General features: G+C 43.3%; 1 protein-coding gene across 3 annotated transcripts in view; it reads right to left on the bottom strand.

Annotated features, from left to right (window-relative positions):
- Nucleotides 1-1,968: 1,968 nt before the first annotated feature.
- The window catches only part of TRAPPC9 (trafficking protein particle complex subunit 9), a 547,093-nt gene continuing 532,187 nt past the window's right edge, over nt 1,969-16,874 (bottom strand). For all 3 annotated transcript variants that reach the window (XM_075495328.1, XM_075495326.1, XM_075495327.1), the window contains 2 exons: nt 12,615-12,838; nt 1,969-5,176 (listed from right to left, as the gene is read on the bottom strand). In XM_075495328.1, coding sequence (XP_075351443.1) covers nt 4,997-5,176; nt 12,615-12,838 — 404 coding nt within the window. In that variant the 3' untranslated portion in view covers nt 1,969-4,996. The remainder of the gene's footprint in view (nt 5,177-12,614; nt 12,839-16,874) is intronic.

The raw sequence follows: 16,874 nt of genomic DNA on the forward strand, positions 1-16,874 counted from the left end.
GTGGTCGAGCACTGTCTCGCCTAGTACGCAGCTACTGGGCACAGCCTTTGTGTACAACGTGATTTCCCAAGCAAGTCTATGGATATGATTTATGCCTTCAAGGTTCATTACTGTGGTTGGTATAGATATACACTGAGCACATACTAGCCTGGAAGGATCTTCTGCACTCCCAGACTTGTATATATCTCTCTCTCACATATTAAAATGCCAGTGCCAGATTTTGATGAGATGTCTTCTCCTCGTACCGGAGTTCCTGGCACCCAGTGGTGGTGGCCCATGCAATATAATGGGACAGGGGCCTCAATCTCAAATTTGCGGGTTCAGATGCGGACTGTGCATCTGGACACAGGTTTAGCAAGTTCCCCAGGCAGATGTGTGACTGAATTAGCTGTAATCAGTGGGCCTATTAATGTGCTTAACATTAGGCACATGCTTAGATATCTTGCTAAATCAGGAACACAGGGACAATCAATAATCAATATATGTTAAATGACATGTCGTCTACATACAGCACAAGTCCCATTGGTGTTATGGAATTGATGCATCATGAATGTAGTAGCCTAAGTATCACTCCAACAAGCCACACCAAATGGTAATAAAATAGACAAGGTCCCATTCAACTGAAATATCTCAAGATGCTTTTAAGAGAGGATATGAGAGCCAAACTCCAGTTTAACAACTAAAATTGGGTTTGAAGCAATTGTTTTCCCCAGTAGATGACCAAAGTGTTAGGAAGGCTCTGATGGAGATGCAGAGGAAGGAGGGAGAAAAAGAAAGGGACACGTTGATCCTTTCTGTTGGGACCAACCAAAGAAAAGCAGAAAAGCAGTGAGTGGAAGAGTTGGTGGGAAGGATGAGGTGAGAAAGAGAGGGATGAGAAACCAAGAGCTAAAAAGATGCTGGAACAACCCAAGGACCCTGACCTAAGCCCCAGAATGGTCTAACCTGCAGAAGTAAGCATGTATCATTGAACACTGGGCATGAAAATTGTCTAGATCTGCGTGTCTTCTGTACTGAGAACATTAGTGTTTACAAACCTCTGTAAAGCATGTACCTATAGGAAAGCCTTCAAATCCCACCTGTGCCCAAACAGCTGAATTGCAAGCCCAGAGCTCTAGAAGGCATGCGGAACGTCCCGGGGAGCTGGCAGACAGCACTGCTCTAGTGTACATAGTGCAAGTAGGATGCATGCATAGTCCCCTTCCAGTGAGAGACAAAGTGCCCACACCCAGAAACGGAGCCAGAGGATCCAAAGAAGGGAGAGTCCAACTGGCTCTCACTAAGGAAAGCTTAAGAGCTTCTAGACTGGAAACCCAAACACAGGAGCCTCAGGACTGTTTGACAGAAGGAGCTCAAACAAGGCCGGACATCAGTGGTGCACACAAAACAAGTGCTTCCAGTCAGTCTTCCCAGGTATACCACCTCCATAAGTGGTCCTCCTTCCAGCCTTTGAGCTGCTTCTGTAGAGGATGGAAAGGATCATAGAATCATAAAATGGTTTGGGTTGGAAGGGACCTTTACAGGTCATCTAGTCCAACCTCCCTGCAATGAGCAGGGACATCTTCAACTAGATCAAGTTGCTCAGAGTCCCGTCCAACCTGACCTTGAATGCTTCCAGGGATGGAGCATCTACCACCCCTCTGGGCAACCTGTGCCAGTGTTTTACTACCCTCATTGTCAATATTAGGATATTGAGGCATAAGTAACCTTTCACATGAGTGCATCTCTCTCCCCTCAGCTGACAGCTAATGGACACTGACACAGGAGCCATACTATGGAGCGTGAATCTTTCATCAGCTCTGAGTTCATCTAGGAAAAGTTTGAGTGAAGCTGAAATTTCAGTTCCAGGGTCAAATACATTTTTTCAGAGACAGAATGCAGCATCAAGAGATATGTTATTATTACCAGTAAAAACACACAAGAACACTATCAAGAATTATAGACAGAAGAGACAGGCAGAGGTGTAAATAACACAAGATAACTATTTATTCAGACAGTTAAATTTACACAACTTATGCTTCTCCAATGCACACATATATTGGACCAACATCTGCTCTCAGCAATAGTGATTTAAATTAGGAATGATTTAATTCAACCAAGTGGGATCATATCAGATTTACCTCTGTGTAACAATGCGCAGTTTGGCTCATCATGTTCAAAATAATAGCTGGGTGGTTCACAGAAATAAAAACAAGTTTTCAGTTCCAGAAAAGGAGTGCAGATCAGGAAAGCATCATCCTTTTTTCAAGCACTGCAAGGACCAATCCTGACAGCAATCCCAGTGATGCAGTATTCTCATAAGTACCTTCCCCTCACCCTTCTCCAAATTACACTGACACTTAAATATTCTCCTTCTGGACAAGTCACAAATGATCCCCAGAAGGAAGAATTTCTTGCGTTTCATCTCTCTCACCAAGACAAGTAGAAGTGTGAGAAAACTGGGAAAGATATCATATGCCAAAAGCAACTAAGCATCAAAGTTGACAAGGGACAGAGTGGTCTACTATATAATGAACAGATAGACCATTAAGGGTCAGCTCACACATAAGAACTTATATTTATGAGCACATATGGCAGATTTATAATGGCATATTGGAAACCTAGGAAATACGCAGCTTGCTTTTGTTATAATAAAACCTGTTCCCGTTCCAACAGCTTCAGCAGGCTGTGGATCAGGATCCTATATAAGTAAAGGGCACAGGAGTGTTGCATCCCAGTATAGGCTTCACAGAACAATATCCTCTCTTCTCAGAGAACACTCTCAAAAATAAACTAGGAAATGATCCCTTAGCTGGGTAAGACGAAGCATCCTGACTGCAACAGCATCTGCTTCACAATATTGTCGTTTCAAATGCAGTGTGGTCCTTACAAAGCCTTAGCTGTATTCCTAGGATCTGCAGATTACCTGCTGGGAATACTGAGTAAAACCCAATTTGGATTTCGCCGCAACAGTGTTGTGTAACATAGTACAGAGACACATGTCAAAAGCAAGCTTTTATGGAGAAGATTAACTGGTTTAATTCCTGCTCTCCTGGGATCTTATTTTGCTGTGTGTATGCCTATGTAGCGACAGAGAATTCTGCCTCATGGCACAAACTGGTCAACCAAGCTCCACTAATGCAAAAACCATGCCCCACTCAGCTGCTTGGACCCTCTTTCCATGAGTGTCTGTGGCCCGGAACCACTGTGCAAGTCTAAGGAAAAGTTTTCTTACCGGACACTGCGTGCTGGCAGCTGACAGAGCAGTATATCATTGCAAGTAAATCTTCAGTTGGTCTCAGGTTTCCATCAGTTTAAGACTGAAGACTTCCACTCTGGCATTCAAAGCTGTTCACACAGCCACAGCTCAAGAGCAAACACTGATAACATTGCCACAGTACAGTTTTTTATAGATAATACCCTGCATACACTGGAAATACAGCTATCATGCTATAGCTATAATTCCCTCAAATTAGAAATATATTTAGGATGAATACATTACAGTCATTTGCAAACATGCAATGAATTGAGTTTTGAGCGCTCTCATTTCTACAGAAAACACCAGTCACCTCCAAAAGCACAAGGGGGCATGGTGCAGAGAGCCAGAATGAGCTACCTGCGCTAGTGCTCCACAGCATGAGCAGGACGGACCGGGTCAGGCATGAAGTGGTACGCCCACATTTGGATGAAGCCTAAACGAACAACAAATCTGCAAAGAGGTTGTGCATGTAGATTTAGCACGTATAGAGCTAACCGGAGCTAACTGGAGTGCCCCTGCCACATCTTGGTGTATCCACCTCCGAAAGCATACTACCACCAAATTTAAGAGCTGCAGGCTGTAAATTTAAGAAAAGATTGAGACAGGTTTGAAACATACGGTCCATTAAATAATATATTAATCATAGAGCTAAGACATCTCCCTGCTTTACATGGGGTAAATGCAGGTCTCTTTATACAAAAACATTATTCTGAAAGACAACAGGCCAAATTTTCAGTATATTCATCAACTGCTTTTATGGTCAGGAATTCCATGGCCTTAATTGCCTAAAAATTAAACTTAATCATTCAAAAAGAAAAAGGAGGAAAAAACAACTACATAATCAAGCCCAGTCTATTAGCATGAAAAATCTGATCAGAAGAGTTTGCAAAAACTCATGCAAAGTGGTATTAATGACCAGCTGATTAATTCTGGTGGCTCTCTAAGTGCCTGCAAATGTTTCAAGTGATTGTGATTGTATAAAACAGAACGGTTAAAGCCCAAATTCACAAGCAAGCCCTAGGCAACCCAAAACTTGGCTTATTTCCTTTCTCGAGGACAAAACTCTTTAGCTCTTCATTGCTTTCTTCCATTTCTTGTTCACAGATCTACCAAAGTGAAGGCAGTGACTTTACCAGGAGCAAGTGGCACTGGGCTCAGGGGAGGAAGAGAATAACTGGAGGCACATTTGCTGTTCTTACTTTCAGTAACACAGGAAAAAGCATCACTACCAAAGACACCAAATACTCCGCAAACAAGTGAACAAGAACAAGCCTGTGAACAAATCTAAGAGAGAACTACACCTCAAGGGTACATGCCATGGGTCCAGCGTCAGCCAGGAGGAATTTCCTACAGATATACAACTCGTGTTGAAAAATGCTAAAACGGGATTATTCCAGTTGGTATTGAGACCTTCAAACACGTGGTTAAATTCAGCCCTCTTAAATTCAGCCCTCAAGACCCTTTCAAACCCACTGATATCAATAGAGTATATGCAAGTATAACGCATATATTAGCAGTTTCGAAGGCTTTTTGGAAACAGAGGAAAACTAGCACAGTTATAAACTCTCTCTCTCTCTCTCTCTCTGAAATTAGCTAAAGCAGCTGCCCAAATGACTATCAGCCAATTCAGAAAGTGTTCAGCTGTTCCTCCAAAGTAGGGACTGTGGCCTGGGGTTGGACAGAAACAAGCTGGGGTCAAGCAGAGGATGTGCCAAGCATTTCTGTGCACTGTGGTTAATCAAATAGCACACAGTACATTTACAGCTTAGTTTGGACCATAGGCTCCATAGCACGGATGTGGACACTAGGAAGGCAGAACCAGGAGAGAGGCAGCTCCCTGCTGCAGTTGTCTTCATGGAATTTGATATTCAGGTAGAAATCGCCTGTGTAGAGAAAGAGGAGTGCTCCAAAGTACACAGAGTCTTTGGTCGGCTTCACCTGGAAAAGAGAACGTGAAGTATAATTAGAAATCAGTATAATTAAACCAGCAACAAAACAAAATAATTGCACTTTGCAATTCAGTAGCTCCTTCAAATGATCTCAAAGTACTCTAGATTCACATGTCAATGTTGCCTTCACACAGAAAGGAGTAAAGATCTTGTCCCTATTCTAGCAATGGTAAAACTGGAGCATTGAAAATTAAATCCTGTATTATCCTCTCATGCAGCAAAGCTGTGGCACAGCTCAAGCCAGAATACAGATCTTCAGGAGTCACTGATTCCAGAACAGAGTTGGTTTAAGGCAGAGGTCAACCAAAATCTTTCCTTAGACTGCATTTATCAACATCTCTATTAAAGGTCTAAATCACGTCTCCGAACTCATGTTAAACACATGGTTAAACACCATTTAACAACTTAGCAATAACTAAATTCATCCCCATTTATTATTCAAACACAATCTGACTGCAAATTCTAATCAGGAATCTTTAATACTCACCATCACTGAAATAATTAAGTTCAGCAAGAAACATCCCACGAAAAGTAGCCACCCGGATTTAACTGGTCCAAATTAAATACAGAATTCACACTGTTTCTACATTTATGTATCTCCCTTCATCACAAAACTATTTATGATCCATATCTTTATAACAAATAATATATCTCAGTCCATCATTTCAGTAAGACACTTAAGTAATTTCTAACTTTAACAATTCCACGACTGTTCAGCATGTGATAATGTTTGAATTAATATCTGCTTCTACAAGATGTTAAATCCAGTTTCAGGGTGCCTAGAATTGGATTAAAGTTGCTGCAGATGCACAACACGGAATCAGCACAAGGCCATTCCATTGGATGGAATTTACTCAAAAAATTGTGAAAAGGCAACTTCATCCCGGCAGAAAAGACCCAATAAAGGGCACCTGATGCTCCTCAGTACTGGTCTTCCCTCAGCTAAGACCATCTTACCAGTTCCTTTTTGCTCTCTGGACCCTGAAACCATGAACTCAAGATATACTCATGGGGTTATCCCGACTTTCACGGGCAGGCCTGTGCCCATGTATTTTCTATTTTACTTGAATACTCATTGGTAATGGACCTTTCTTTGGCCATCTCCAAACACCTCAGTGTCCATCACGTTACAGAGTACAGCGTTGATTGCAGATGACAGCATGACATACCACTGGTCAGACAAGCCGAGACCCAAGCCCAACCACAACAGAAATCATCCAGGATCCAGAATCACTGAGCTGTCCAGATATGCTGGACTTGATCGGATTCAGGGGGAGAAAACCTCTGCAAGGGACATCACTAGGAACCGATGGGACGTTACCACCTGGAACAGTGAAGGGATGAAGCTAAGGCTCCAAGACAGCTTATTGGGATTCTTGCCCACTATAAAAAATTTGGTCTTATGGTAAATTGGGACATCAACAATGGGGTATTACCTAGGAAAGTGTCTATGGACACACATTGCTAAAGGGCATCTTGCCATTGCACAGGAAAACCAGAACAAGGATGATAACTAGACCATGGCGGGGGAGAGGGGGGAGACGAACCACTAGAAAAAGTTTCCAGGGGTGTGGGGCACCTCAAGAACATGCCAGAGAGCTGAAAATTGCCTGCCACCACCTCCAGTGAGGAAGGTTCTCTGTAGCTTTCAGATGTGAGGGGAATGAGCTATTTGTTTCCATTTTGTCCTCTTCTAAGTTTGTTTGGACCTTCGTTGCTGGGTCCTTTAGCCAGCAGACATGGACCCTGTATAGTCCCCTGAGGTATCAGGCTTCTTTGTTGAACCTCCCTAAATTGCTGCTCCTGTACAGGGGCCTGGCTGTTCACAAGCAGCAACATCATCAGAGCTGGCAGAGCCCTGGCTCCCTTTGGCTTTGGTGCTGAGCACTTTTGCTGACCTACAGCATACTTGTATCAGCATCGTATCATCCACATGAGTGATCAGAGCAGCCACAGCTGTTCTCCTGACCCCTGTCCTTGGCATCTCCCGTCCTCGCTGGGTACAAGTTCTTGCCCTCTGGCATTGCGTCTGGACATGCAGAACAACATCAAGCAGTCTCCCCTCTTGCTTTTTCCCCCTCCTCCTGGGGCTACCTGCCTTATTTCCGCCTCACTGGAACTGATGAGGACTTGCATCCAGAGGAGGACAGAGGCAGGCACTAATGAAAGCAATGGGTGGAGGCAAACAGCAAATGAAGCCTCCTCAGGACCCATACCTTTTTCAAGCTCCCAGTCGATTTTTCCTAACCTAGCTGCACAATGAAGAAATATCTGTAACAGCATTGATCAGAGCCCTTAACAAGCAGGAAGATGGCTTCGGGCACATCAGCATCAACACAGTCTTTTCACTCATTTGAAGTTCTGCCTACATGGTTGCTCGTTCCTCCTGCCTTTACAGCACCAGTCATCAGTTTCTTCATCATAAGTGAGAAGAGCTGGCAAGGCAGGTCGTGGTATGTCTCCAGCTCTGCCTGCAGCCCATCTTCCTGTGGGCAGTACGCACAGACCAGACAACAACATTCATGGTTTGGGGACTATCCACATCTCTATGACCACTTGTACAACCACTACTTTAGTCAACACTTGTGGTTTGGGGAAGAAACAGGTAAGCAAAAGTAGCTTGAAACTTTTGCACTGTTGAGATGCAAGTGGCTCTGCAGAAGTTACAAGAAGTTTCTTCCAAAACAGTAACTAACTTTGGAAAGTTGCCTTTGGTTGCCTCTCTAGTGGGGCTACCTACAAATATTCACAGAAGACCACAAGTACATCAGCAGCAGTCAGGCCAGTAGAGGGCCAGATCCAACCCAACTGCTACACTGGCCACAGGACTAATTTTGAGGTTATACCACCTACATTTAGGTGTTTCTCTGCATACTAGGTATCCAAGCTCCTACAACAGTAAGAAGGCATCTAGTCAATGCAGCCAGTGGAGCTAACACAGAATGGTCTACCTGGTCAGTCCATGGAGTCAGCATACAGTTGCCTAAACATAGGCACCTCATGACATTTGAGATGACCTAAGGCACGGAGACACCTGCACAGGGCTGGCAGGATTTACAGGATGATTTACAGGAGGATTTCTGGCAGTAGTCGGAGGCCAGGTGGGATACCCATACCACCTAAATGATGGCAGACACCTACTTTTAGGCAACTGAACCTCAGCCCTGGTGTCTATGTTAGTGTAAGCCAGGTTCTACTGGCTGCAGACTCCATCTCCATTGACTAATGGCAGCTTAGCTGGCCAGCATCCATGGTAACACCTACTCATTCAGATGGCTCAGTCTGGAACTGAATCCACCCAAATGTCTGTAAAGTGGATGTCCACATCTGAGCTAGCTGTTCAACACAAGGATTAATCTGATCAAATGTAGAATGAGGTAAAATATCCCCTAAACTCTGTCAACCCTGATGACTAGCTCTCCACTGCCTGTGAAGGGAGCTCAGGGTGACTTGTTCAGATGTGTACACAAGTCAGACATTTCCCGCTGTAGCTGACAGTACACACCGTCCCACTGATTGCAATACATGATCCAGCTAACCTACAAGAAACATGAAGATCACATACTCGTGCCTGATCCAGACCAACTTTGTATTGTCGTTCGATCTAGCAGCACACAGGTTTGGTAGTGTCACCGCCTAGATATGTGCTTATACGTTGTGCCAATCTGGGATGCTGTTGAATACATGCTTGCTGAGTTGAGCCAGAGTTGAAACAGAATTTACTAAAATTCCACCAAATCGTGGAAACCAAAGATGGGGAGCTTCTACCCCAGAAAAAAATGACTGAAGAATCAAGAAAAAAATGCCCACATTACTCCTCTGTTCCACTGAGATAGAAGAAAAATTAAGTTTCTAGCTCCATCCTAATCCTTCCCTGATTCAGGCTACCATGTGGGACTGCGATTGCTTAGAACTAATTACTACTTATTTATACTGCTGTAGTACTTAGGGAGCTCAGTTGGAGATTAGGGCTAGTGCCAGCTACTGTTCGCTGCCCCAAAGAGTTTACAGTGTGAGTAAAACAGTGCCAAGAAAACTAATTTGTTCCAGATGGGCCACAGAGGACCTGCCAGAAGTGAGCAAATGTTCATCATAGCTTCTGTGCTGATTCAAAATGACCATCTACTAATGAATTTCTTCTCATCTCCCACTACCAATCACTTGAGCTAGTAGGTGATAACACACGCAGGAAAAAAATGCTTGAGAAAAGTAATGGCAAAAGCAGGAACAACAAGGAAAGATGAATTGCTGGTAGTCACAAGAATCTCCATAGAAGATAATTTTTTTTATTTTTAATTTGGCAAGAAGCAACTCTGTCTGATTAACTAATTAGTCAAAAAAACCCCATTGGTAAGAACTGAGAATTTTTAATAATATGGCTAAAGCTAAACTTCGGGTTGTGAAGTGAGATACAAAAATAAATCAGCGCAATGTACTTTAAAGAGTGGGGGTCCACCATGTTATCTCATGTTTCAAAGCCCCACACTGAACAAAAATATCTCCTATCTAAATGATACCTGATTAAGTCAGGTTTTCTGTTAATTACAGTCACAGAAAGGTAAGGTTAACCAAATTAGAAGTTGTGCTTAAGAATAAAGATTTTTACTTAATTTAAAATGCATGGAAATATCTCAATATCCTTTAAAATTTTCAGTAAAAGAATTTGCTTTTTGAAGTAGTATATCCCAGCAGAGACTTTGTGACACAAACCCAGACTGCTGCATTGAATTGAAGTAAGAGCACAAAAAGGTGAATAAGCACTCATTACGTTAGTTCCAAGATAAATCAACTAACCTGGACTTCAAGCCGCAAGAGAGAGAAATACAAAATCATATGACTTTTACCCTTTAAACAATTTATATTCATACTGCAAAGCAGCATGTGCACGCTGAAAATTCCTGTATATATCCCCTATATTCCAGACAGAAGCAGAAACTGATTTGAAACTTTTCAGTCTAGAAACAAAAATAATTGTGATTTGCTGAGCACCAGGCTTAGTATGAAATTAATATTTAAGAAAGCAGGGGAGGTTGGGTTTTGGGGATTTTTTCCTCAAAGAAATCACATTCAGCTGAGCACCAATATTGTAGTTTCTGCATCAGCATGACAACAGACCAAATTTTCAGGCATGAGAAGTTATCTTCTCTTGCTGTAATACCTGATGCTCCCGCTTGTTCTTCACCATACGCTACTGATATGCCAAACCATACGCTAGTTCTCCATCCTTCCTCCCACCCAGCTCGGCAATGCAATAAATCATGTCACCACCTCCTTGCCAGTGTCAGTGTAAAGTCAGTCCAATTAGCTTAAACTGCTGACGAACGTAGTTTTTGCTAAACTGGCCGACTTTGCACGAAGACAAATGCTCACACCATCTCTCCCGCTGGGTCTGCTGGGGAAGAGGGGAGCATCTTCCTGCAGAGGGGCAGAAACAAGCAGCTGGGAAACGGTAGCATCTCAAGCCACTTCCATTAAACAAGCAAAATAATCGTGTGCCTGTGACCTCAGTTTATAAAAATAATGGACACGTTTAATAGCTTTGACAGAGCAGCACTGAGTTACACCAGCAGGGAATCTGATCCAGTGTCTCGGCTTTCATTTATAAAAAAGAGAAGCTCTGATTCTCTTTCATCTCACCCAATCATGAGCTTCTTCGGTTTCTTAACCAGCGTCTGTCTGAGTTTCTGCCAAACTCAGAGCACGAACACAATTCTGAGTATGTTCGTTCTTCCCTGAAGCATCAAATGCACAAACCAGGACTTTCTTCTTGTCCCCAAAACAGGTGCGGCTTTCTGAAATCTTTTTTCCATTACTGAATTAGTTATTAGGGGGGATGAAAGGGTCTCTGACAGCATTAGATACACTGTTTGAAGAATTTTCTTCCATGATCAGGGCTCTATGCCTCAAAGAAATGTGACTAAGCATTTTCTCTGGGAGCCTGCGTAGGACAAGTACCAATGCTACATACCGTGAAATATAACACTTCTTGTTTAAGAGTCGACGTTTTCTCCGTTTCACCTTTTTGGATGAAAAGGAGGACAAACAGCAGAAAACAACTCTATTTTTAACTTATTGGGGACTGTGTTTACAGGAGAAATGTCACAATACTGAACAACGGGGCAAAAGTGGGGACCGTAACGTATGAGAAGGCTGTCCGGGCAGGCACAAGAGATGCGACCTCCTGACTTTTTGCCCCGTCGGAGACTCAATCAGAAGGTAAGAATACATCACGCTGACATCTCCCTTTTCCCTCATTAGCCTGGAGGGTCAGGCCCTTTGGCAGCTGGGCATCCAAACACTGCCACTCTGATTAAAAAATCCACATTGTCAGAAAGAGAGTCAAAGAAAGCAATCTCTTGATTATTTCTGTTGACGTATTTAAATTATTCAGCTAAGAATATAGTTAGCCCCCGTTAAAATTCAAGTTGATGGTATATTCCATGCTCATTAGCTTTTGGAAATGTTTTCTTCCCATGATGCGTAATTGAAAAATATGCATGGTGGTTAACCTTTAACTTCCTTCTTACTAAAGTTCACTTAAATATTCAGTTTTGACAGGTACATTTTAGTAGCTATCCGAAGAGCTGACCTAAGCAAAGGTCCTAAGCACCATCCCAAACACTCACCCTTTTCTTCGTGTTTATTTTATAAGTTACCAGAAATACTGCTTATTCCACGCCGCAGTACTGTCCGTATGTTTTTTGTTGTTGCTGTTTTTAGGGGAAGGATGTGGGAGAGAGTAGTTTTATCTGTATTTTCAGTGTCTTGCCTAAGAATCAAAAAGCTCCTAGACTTGAATTTTTTAAAGAAGAATTTGACAGAAAAATCAAAATCTGAATTGTTCTAAAAAGGGATTTTTTTTGGTCCCATTTTAAGCATGTTTTCTATTTTTCTTTATGGTTTTATAAGAGTATGCTAAAGCGATAAGGAAAGGAACCAGCTCATCATATTCATCATTAATGTTTAGCATTTTCTTTTTGCAGTCTGTTGCATTTCCTCAGGACCTGACTAAAACTGATTTGCTGAGTTCCTTGGCTCAGCCTGGGGAATATTTCTTATGGACCAAAGAGAAAAAGTTACTTAAAAACTATTACTGCAGGCTGCACTGGATGGCTCAAGGGACTGGCAATATGGTATTAAACATTTTATCTAGGTTACCCATTCACATTTAGTCAGATCTGGAGTGACCAAAAGTTACTGTCTCTCATAGTTTACTAGTGGTTTACATGATAGGAAATTACAGTCTTAAACCATTTCAGAGAGATGATTCTACATCCCCAAATCTCGCAGCACCTTTAGCAATAGCTGCCATAATTGTGGTGCTTTCCAAAAATTAATCTGCCTTAAAATGCACAATTGAATAATGAAGCCCTTTTCTGCAAATGCACGTCATCCAGAATCGAGATCCATTTGATAGGAAGACTTACTGAATCGATGTAGAAGGTGTTGGATCCCACAAAGGTGATGGCATCTTGCAGCTCATAGTTGTGCACCCCATTTTGGTAATCCTGGTAGGGCGTCACGGTGAGAGCAAAGGGCCCCACGCTGTGTTTGCTCCAGTTGGTCAGCTTCACCTCCAGAGGGATGGGGTCCCCCACTTTGCAGTCCACCACGATATCGCAGTCACAAAGCTTGCCGTCAACGAGGATATCTGCAAATCAAGAAAACAATTCCACATTATGTCGGACTCCTGCTTTAGAAACTGTATTAATCTTGATAGGAAACTTAACAAGAAAGAGTAACCTAAATGAAACCAAGACTGCATGACGTTTAACCTTAGGAAAGAAAACCCAATGCTGGAGTGTTGCGTAGGGTAGTGTTGCAGGGAAACTACTTGGAACATTCAGCTCATGAAGGTCTAATATCTGTCCACAGCTGTTGAAAAAGCTGTGAAAAAACCCAGATCTATACAGGCACCCGAAGATATCTTTTTAACCTCCTCTGTTGCAGGCCAAACCCACGGACAACTGCTCCTGCTTCTCCTGCAAATCAACAGCATCAGGTGAAGGCAAGTACAAACAGGAATCATCAATACAATTGGTAGCTAGATAGATCCAGGGCTGGATGCCCATGTTCACATGTTACAGGCAGAATAAATCTTCCTGTATGGAGGTGACCTTTTGGAGCAGGACAGACACTGCCAGAATTTGCAATGTAATACATATATTAAAGTCCAGATTATAAGGAAAAAAGGGATTTTAAAATTATACAGCGGTACTACGAGCTTGTTCACTCTTTGCGCTTTAATTCATTCTGGGATTTCTATTTTTAACTTTCTACTTTTCTTTCCCTTACTGGGATAGCAGAAAATATAAAGCCTCTAAATTGGTTACTGCTGGGACAATGACAGCCGGAGTAATGTGTCCACTAACCTTGCCCATTTGCTTATACAGAACCAAAATGTTTCATTACCAACACACTATGAAATTGCTAGTCCAATTCCCCACTCTGAAAGGGTTCCCAGTTGTGCAGTATTACTGTATTTTTCAGATGAGGGTTATCTCCGATGCACTATTAATACGGGAACATTTCTATTTCACTATAGGTTCATGTTCAGAGATAAGAGAAAGCCCTGGGCACATGTAAGAAAGCATCCTCTGTGTGAATACCTATCCCCACAATCTCATACGCCCATGAGGCATTTCGATCACTCCAGCTCCTCCTCAGTCGCTTGCCTTACGACAGACAGCATATTATTCCTCTGCCAAGAGCATGAGATTTACATTAGTAATATCCCCTCTTCAAGAAAAGACACTATTTTTATGCTTCAGGAGCTTTCACAGAAAAAAAGCATTTTACACCAAAGTGTTGGGTTTTTTACTTATTTTTGTTTTGTTGCCTTAGATGAAAAACTACAAAATGATGCATGTTCTCGTGATGCCCTTTAGCCTGGCAAGCTGAACAAGCCTTAGCGTAGCAACTGGGAAAAAAAAAAAAAAAAAGCCAGTGCCAAAGAAGAAACAAGTTCAGAAAGGGACATTTATTCCAGAGGTCAGGTCAGCAAAGCTGAACTACCCAGATGAAAATCCCTCCTTGACCAAAGGCTGCCCAAATCACAGAATCACAGAATCACAGAATCATATAGGTTGGAAAAGACCTTTAAGATCATCGAGTCCAACCATAAACCTAACACTGCCAAAACCACCACTACACCATGTCCCTAAGCACCTCATCCAAACGTCCTTTAAATACCTCCAGGGATGGCGACTCAACCACTTCCCTGGGCAGCCTCTTCCAATGCTTGATAACCCTCTTGGTGAAAAAAAATTTCCTAATATCCAGTCTAAACCTCCCCTGGTGCAACTTGAGGCCATTTCCTCTTGTCCTATCACTTGTTACCTGGGAGAAGAGACCGACCCCCACCTCTCTACACCCTCCTTTCAGGTAGTTGTAGAGAGCAATAAGGTCTCCCCTCAGCCTCCTTTTCTCCAGGCTAAACAGTCCCAGCTCCCTCAGCCGCTCCTCATAAGACTTCTGCTCCAGACCCTTCACCAGCTTCGTTGCCCTTCTCTGCACACGCTCCAGCACCTCAATGTCCCTCTTGTAGTGGGGGGCCCAAAACTGAACACAGTATTCGAGGTGCGGCCTCACCAGTGCCGAGTACAGGGGCACAATCACTTCCCTAGTCCTGCTGGCCACGCTATTTTTGGTACAAGCCAGGATGCCATTGGCCTTCTTGGCCGCCTGGGCACACTGCTGGCTCATATTCAGATGGCTGTCAACCAACACCCCCAGGTCCTTCTCTGCCAGGCAGCTTTCCAGCCCCTCTTCCCCAAGTCTGTAGCGTTGCATGGGGTTGCTGTGGCCCAAGTGCAGGACCTTGCACTTGGCCTTGTTAAACCTCATACAATTCACCCCAGCCCATCGATCCAGCCTGTCCAGGTCCCTCTGCAGAGCCTGCCTACCCTCCAGCAGATCAACACTCCCACACAACTTGGTGTCGTCTGCAAACTTACTGAGAGTAAATGCAGCAGCAAGTCCCAGACACAAGAGGCTTGGCAGGGTGAGCGCAAAGAAACCCTGCAGTGCTCAAGCTGCAGCTATCCAAAACCCATGCCGGTGTCCCAGTTGGAACAGTCCCCATGCCAAAACTTTCCTTTCCAAAGGAGACACCCAGTTTTTGACAACAAGAGCACTGGTGAGGCCACACCTGGAGTACTGTGTCCAGTTCTGGGCTCCCCAGTACAAGACAGACGTGGACATACTGGAGAGAGTTCAACAGAGGGCCATGAAGATGATGAAGGGCCTGGAGCATCTCTCCTATGAGGAAAGGCTGAGAGAGCTGGAACTGTTCAGCCTGGAGAAGAGAAGGCTCGAGGGGATCTTACTAATGTAGATAAATACCCGAAGGGAGGGTGCAAAGAGGACAGAGCCAGGCTCTTTTCAGTGGTGCCCAGTGCTAGGACAAGAGGCCATGGGCACAAACTGAAACACAGGAGGTTCCCTCTGAGCACCAGGAAAGTCTTTTTTACTGTGAAGGTGACCGAGCACTGGCACAGGTTGCCCAGGGAGGTTGTGGAGTCTCCATCTTTGCAGATATTCAAAAGCCATCTGAACATGGTCCTGGGCAACCGGCTCTAGGTGGCCCTGCAGGGGGGTGGGACAAGATGACCTCCAGAGGTCCCTTCCCACCTCAACCATTCTGTGATTCTGTGAAAGGAAGTTATAATCACCACTGCATTTTAGGAAAGGGCTAGAAAACCTGTTTGGGATTGGATTTCTTCTGCAATAGCACACTCTAACGTTATGGGCTCTCCTGCCCAACATGATCAAATTGCTTCTTGCAGGATTGCCCTAAGATCACAGAGGTGAAGTAGTGGTTCTAATGGTATCCCATTATCTGGGATTAACTAACTTGAATTTTTCAACACACAAAAATGTGTGTGCGTGTTGGGTGTGTGTAATCTTTACGCTTCCCAGCCTCCTGCCACAGAAATGAAGTCCAGTTGCTTCCTTTGACAGAAATGCATTTATATCAATTCATGACTTTATATTAGTTTATGTTTTCAAGCTTCTCCCTGTGAGGTTAAGTGCTTTCATTTAAAAAAAACCAACCAAACAAAAAAAATCTTTTTTTTTGGTTCCTCCAGCCAGCGGGTCTTCCAGCTGTGAGAACAGTTAGCTCCCCGGACCAGCATGAACCTTCAGAAATACTCAGTAAACTAAGTGGATGAATCTGTATTTTCAAGCTGCTCATCAACTTGCCTTTTAGCTTTAAAATTCAATGCTCTGCTGTAGGAATTGTAAATGAACCCTTTGCCCTCTGTCTCCACCTTTGTATCTAATAATAGCTCAGAGCGTTGCTTCCCAATATCTTCATGTGAAAACAGAAAATCCAAACAAAAGAGAAGCAATTAAGTCTGGGTCAACCAGATTAATTTTTTTTCATATTCCTAAAAAAATTCAATTCATTTAAGATTGATTGAAGACCATGCGCGTGCACACGTGCTTGTGTACATATTGAGAGATTATTTCCTTCCCTCCCAGCACACCCTTCCCTCTTGCAGTACTGAAGCCAAGGATCTCAATGAGATGTCAGATGAGAAAACACACATGGCTGGCGTGCAAAATACTATGGAAAGGAGTGTTTAAAAACAGTCCCCTTTCATCAGAGAGAACAGCTTGGTTTGACAGGCAGTTTTACTCCCTTCCTGACACAGAAAACATCTCATGGACCATACGGATTT

This window comes from Mycteria americana, chromosome 2, assembly GCF_035582795.1.
Source record: "Mycteria americana isolate JAX WOST 10 ecotype Jacksonville Zoo and Gardens chromosome 2, USCA_MyAme_1.0, whole genome shotgun sequence".
NCBI lineage: Eukaryota > Metazoa > Chordata > Aves > Ciconiiformes > Ciconiidae > Mycteria > Mycteria americana.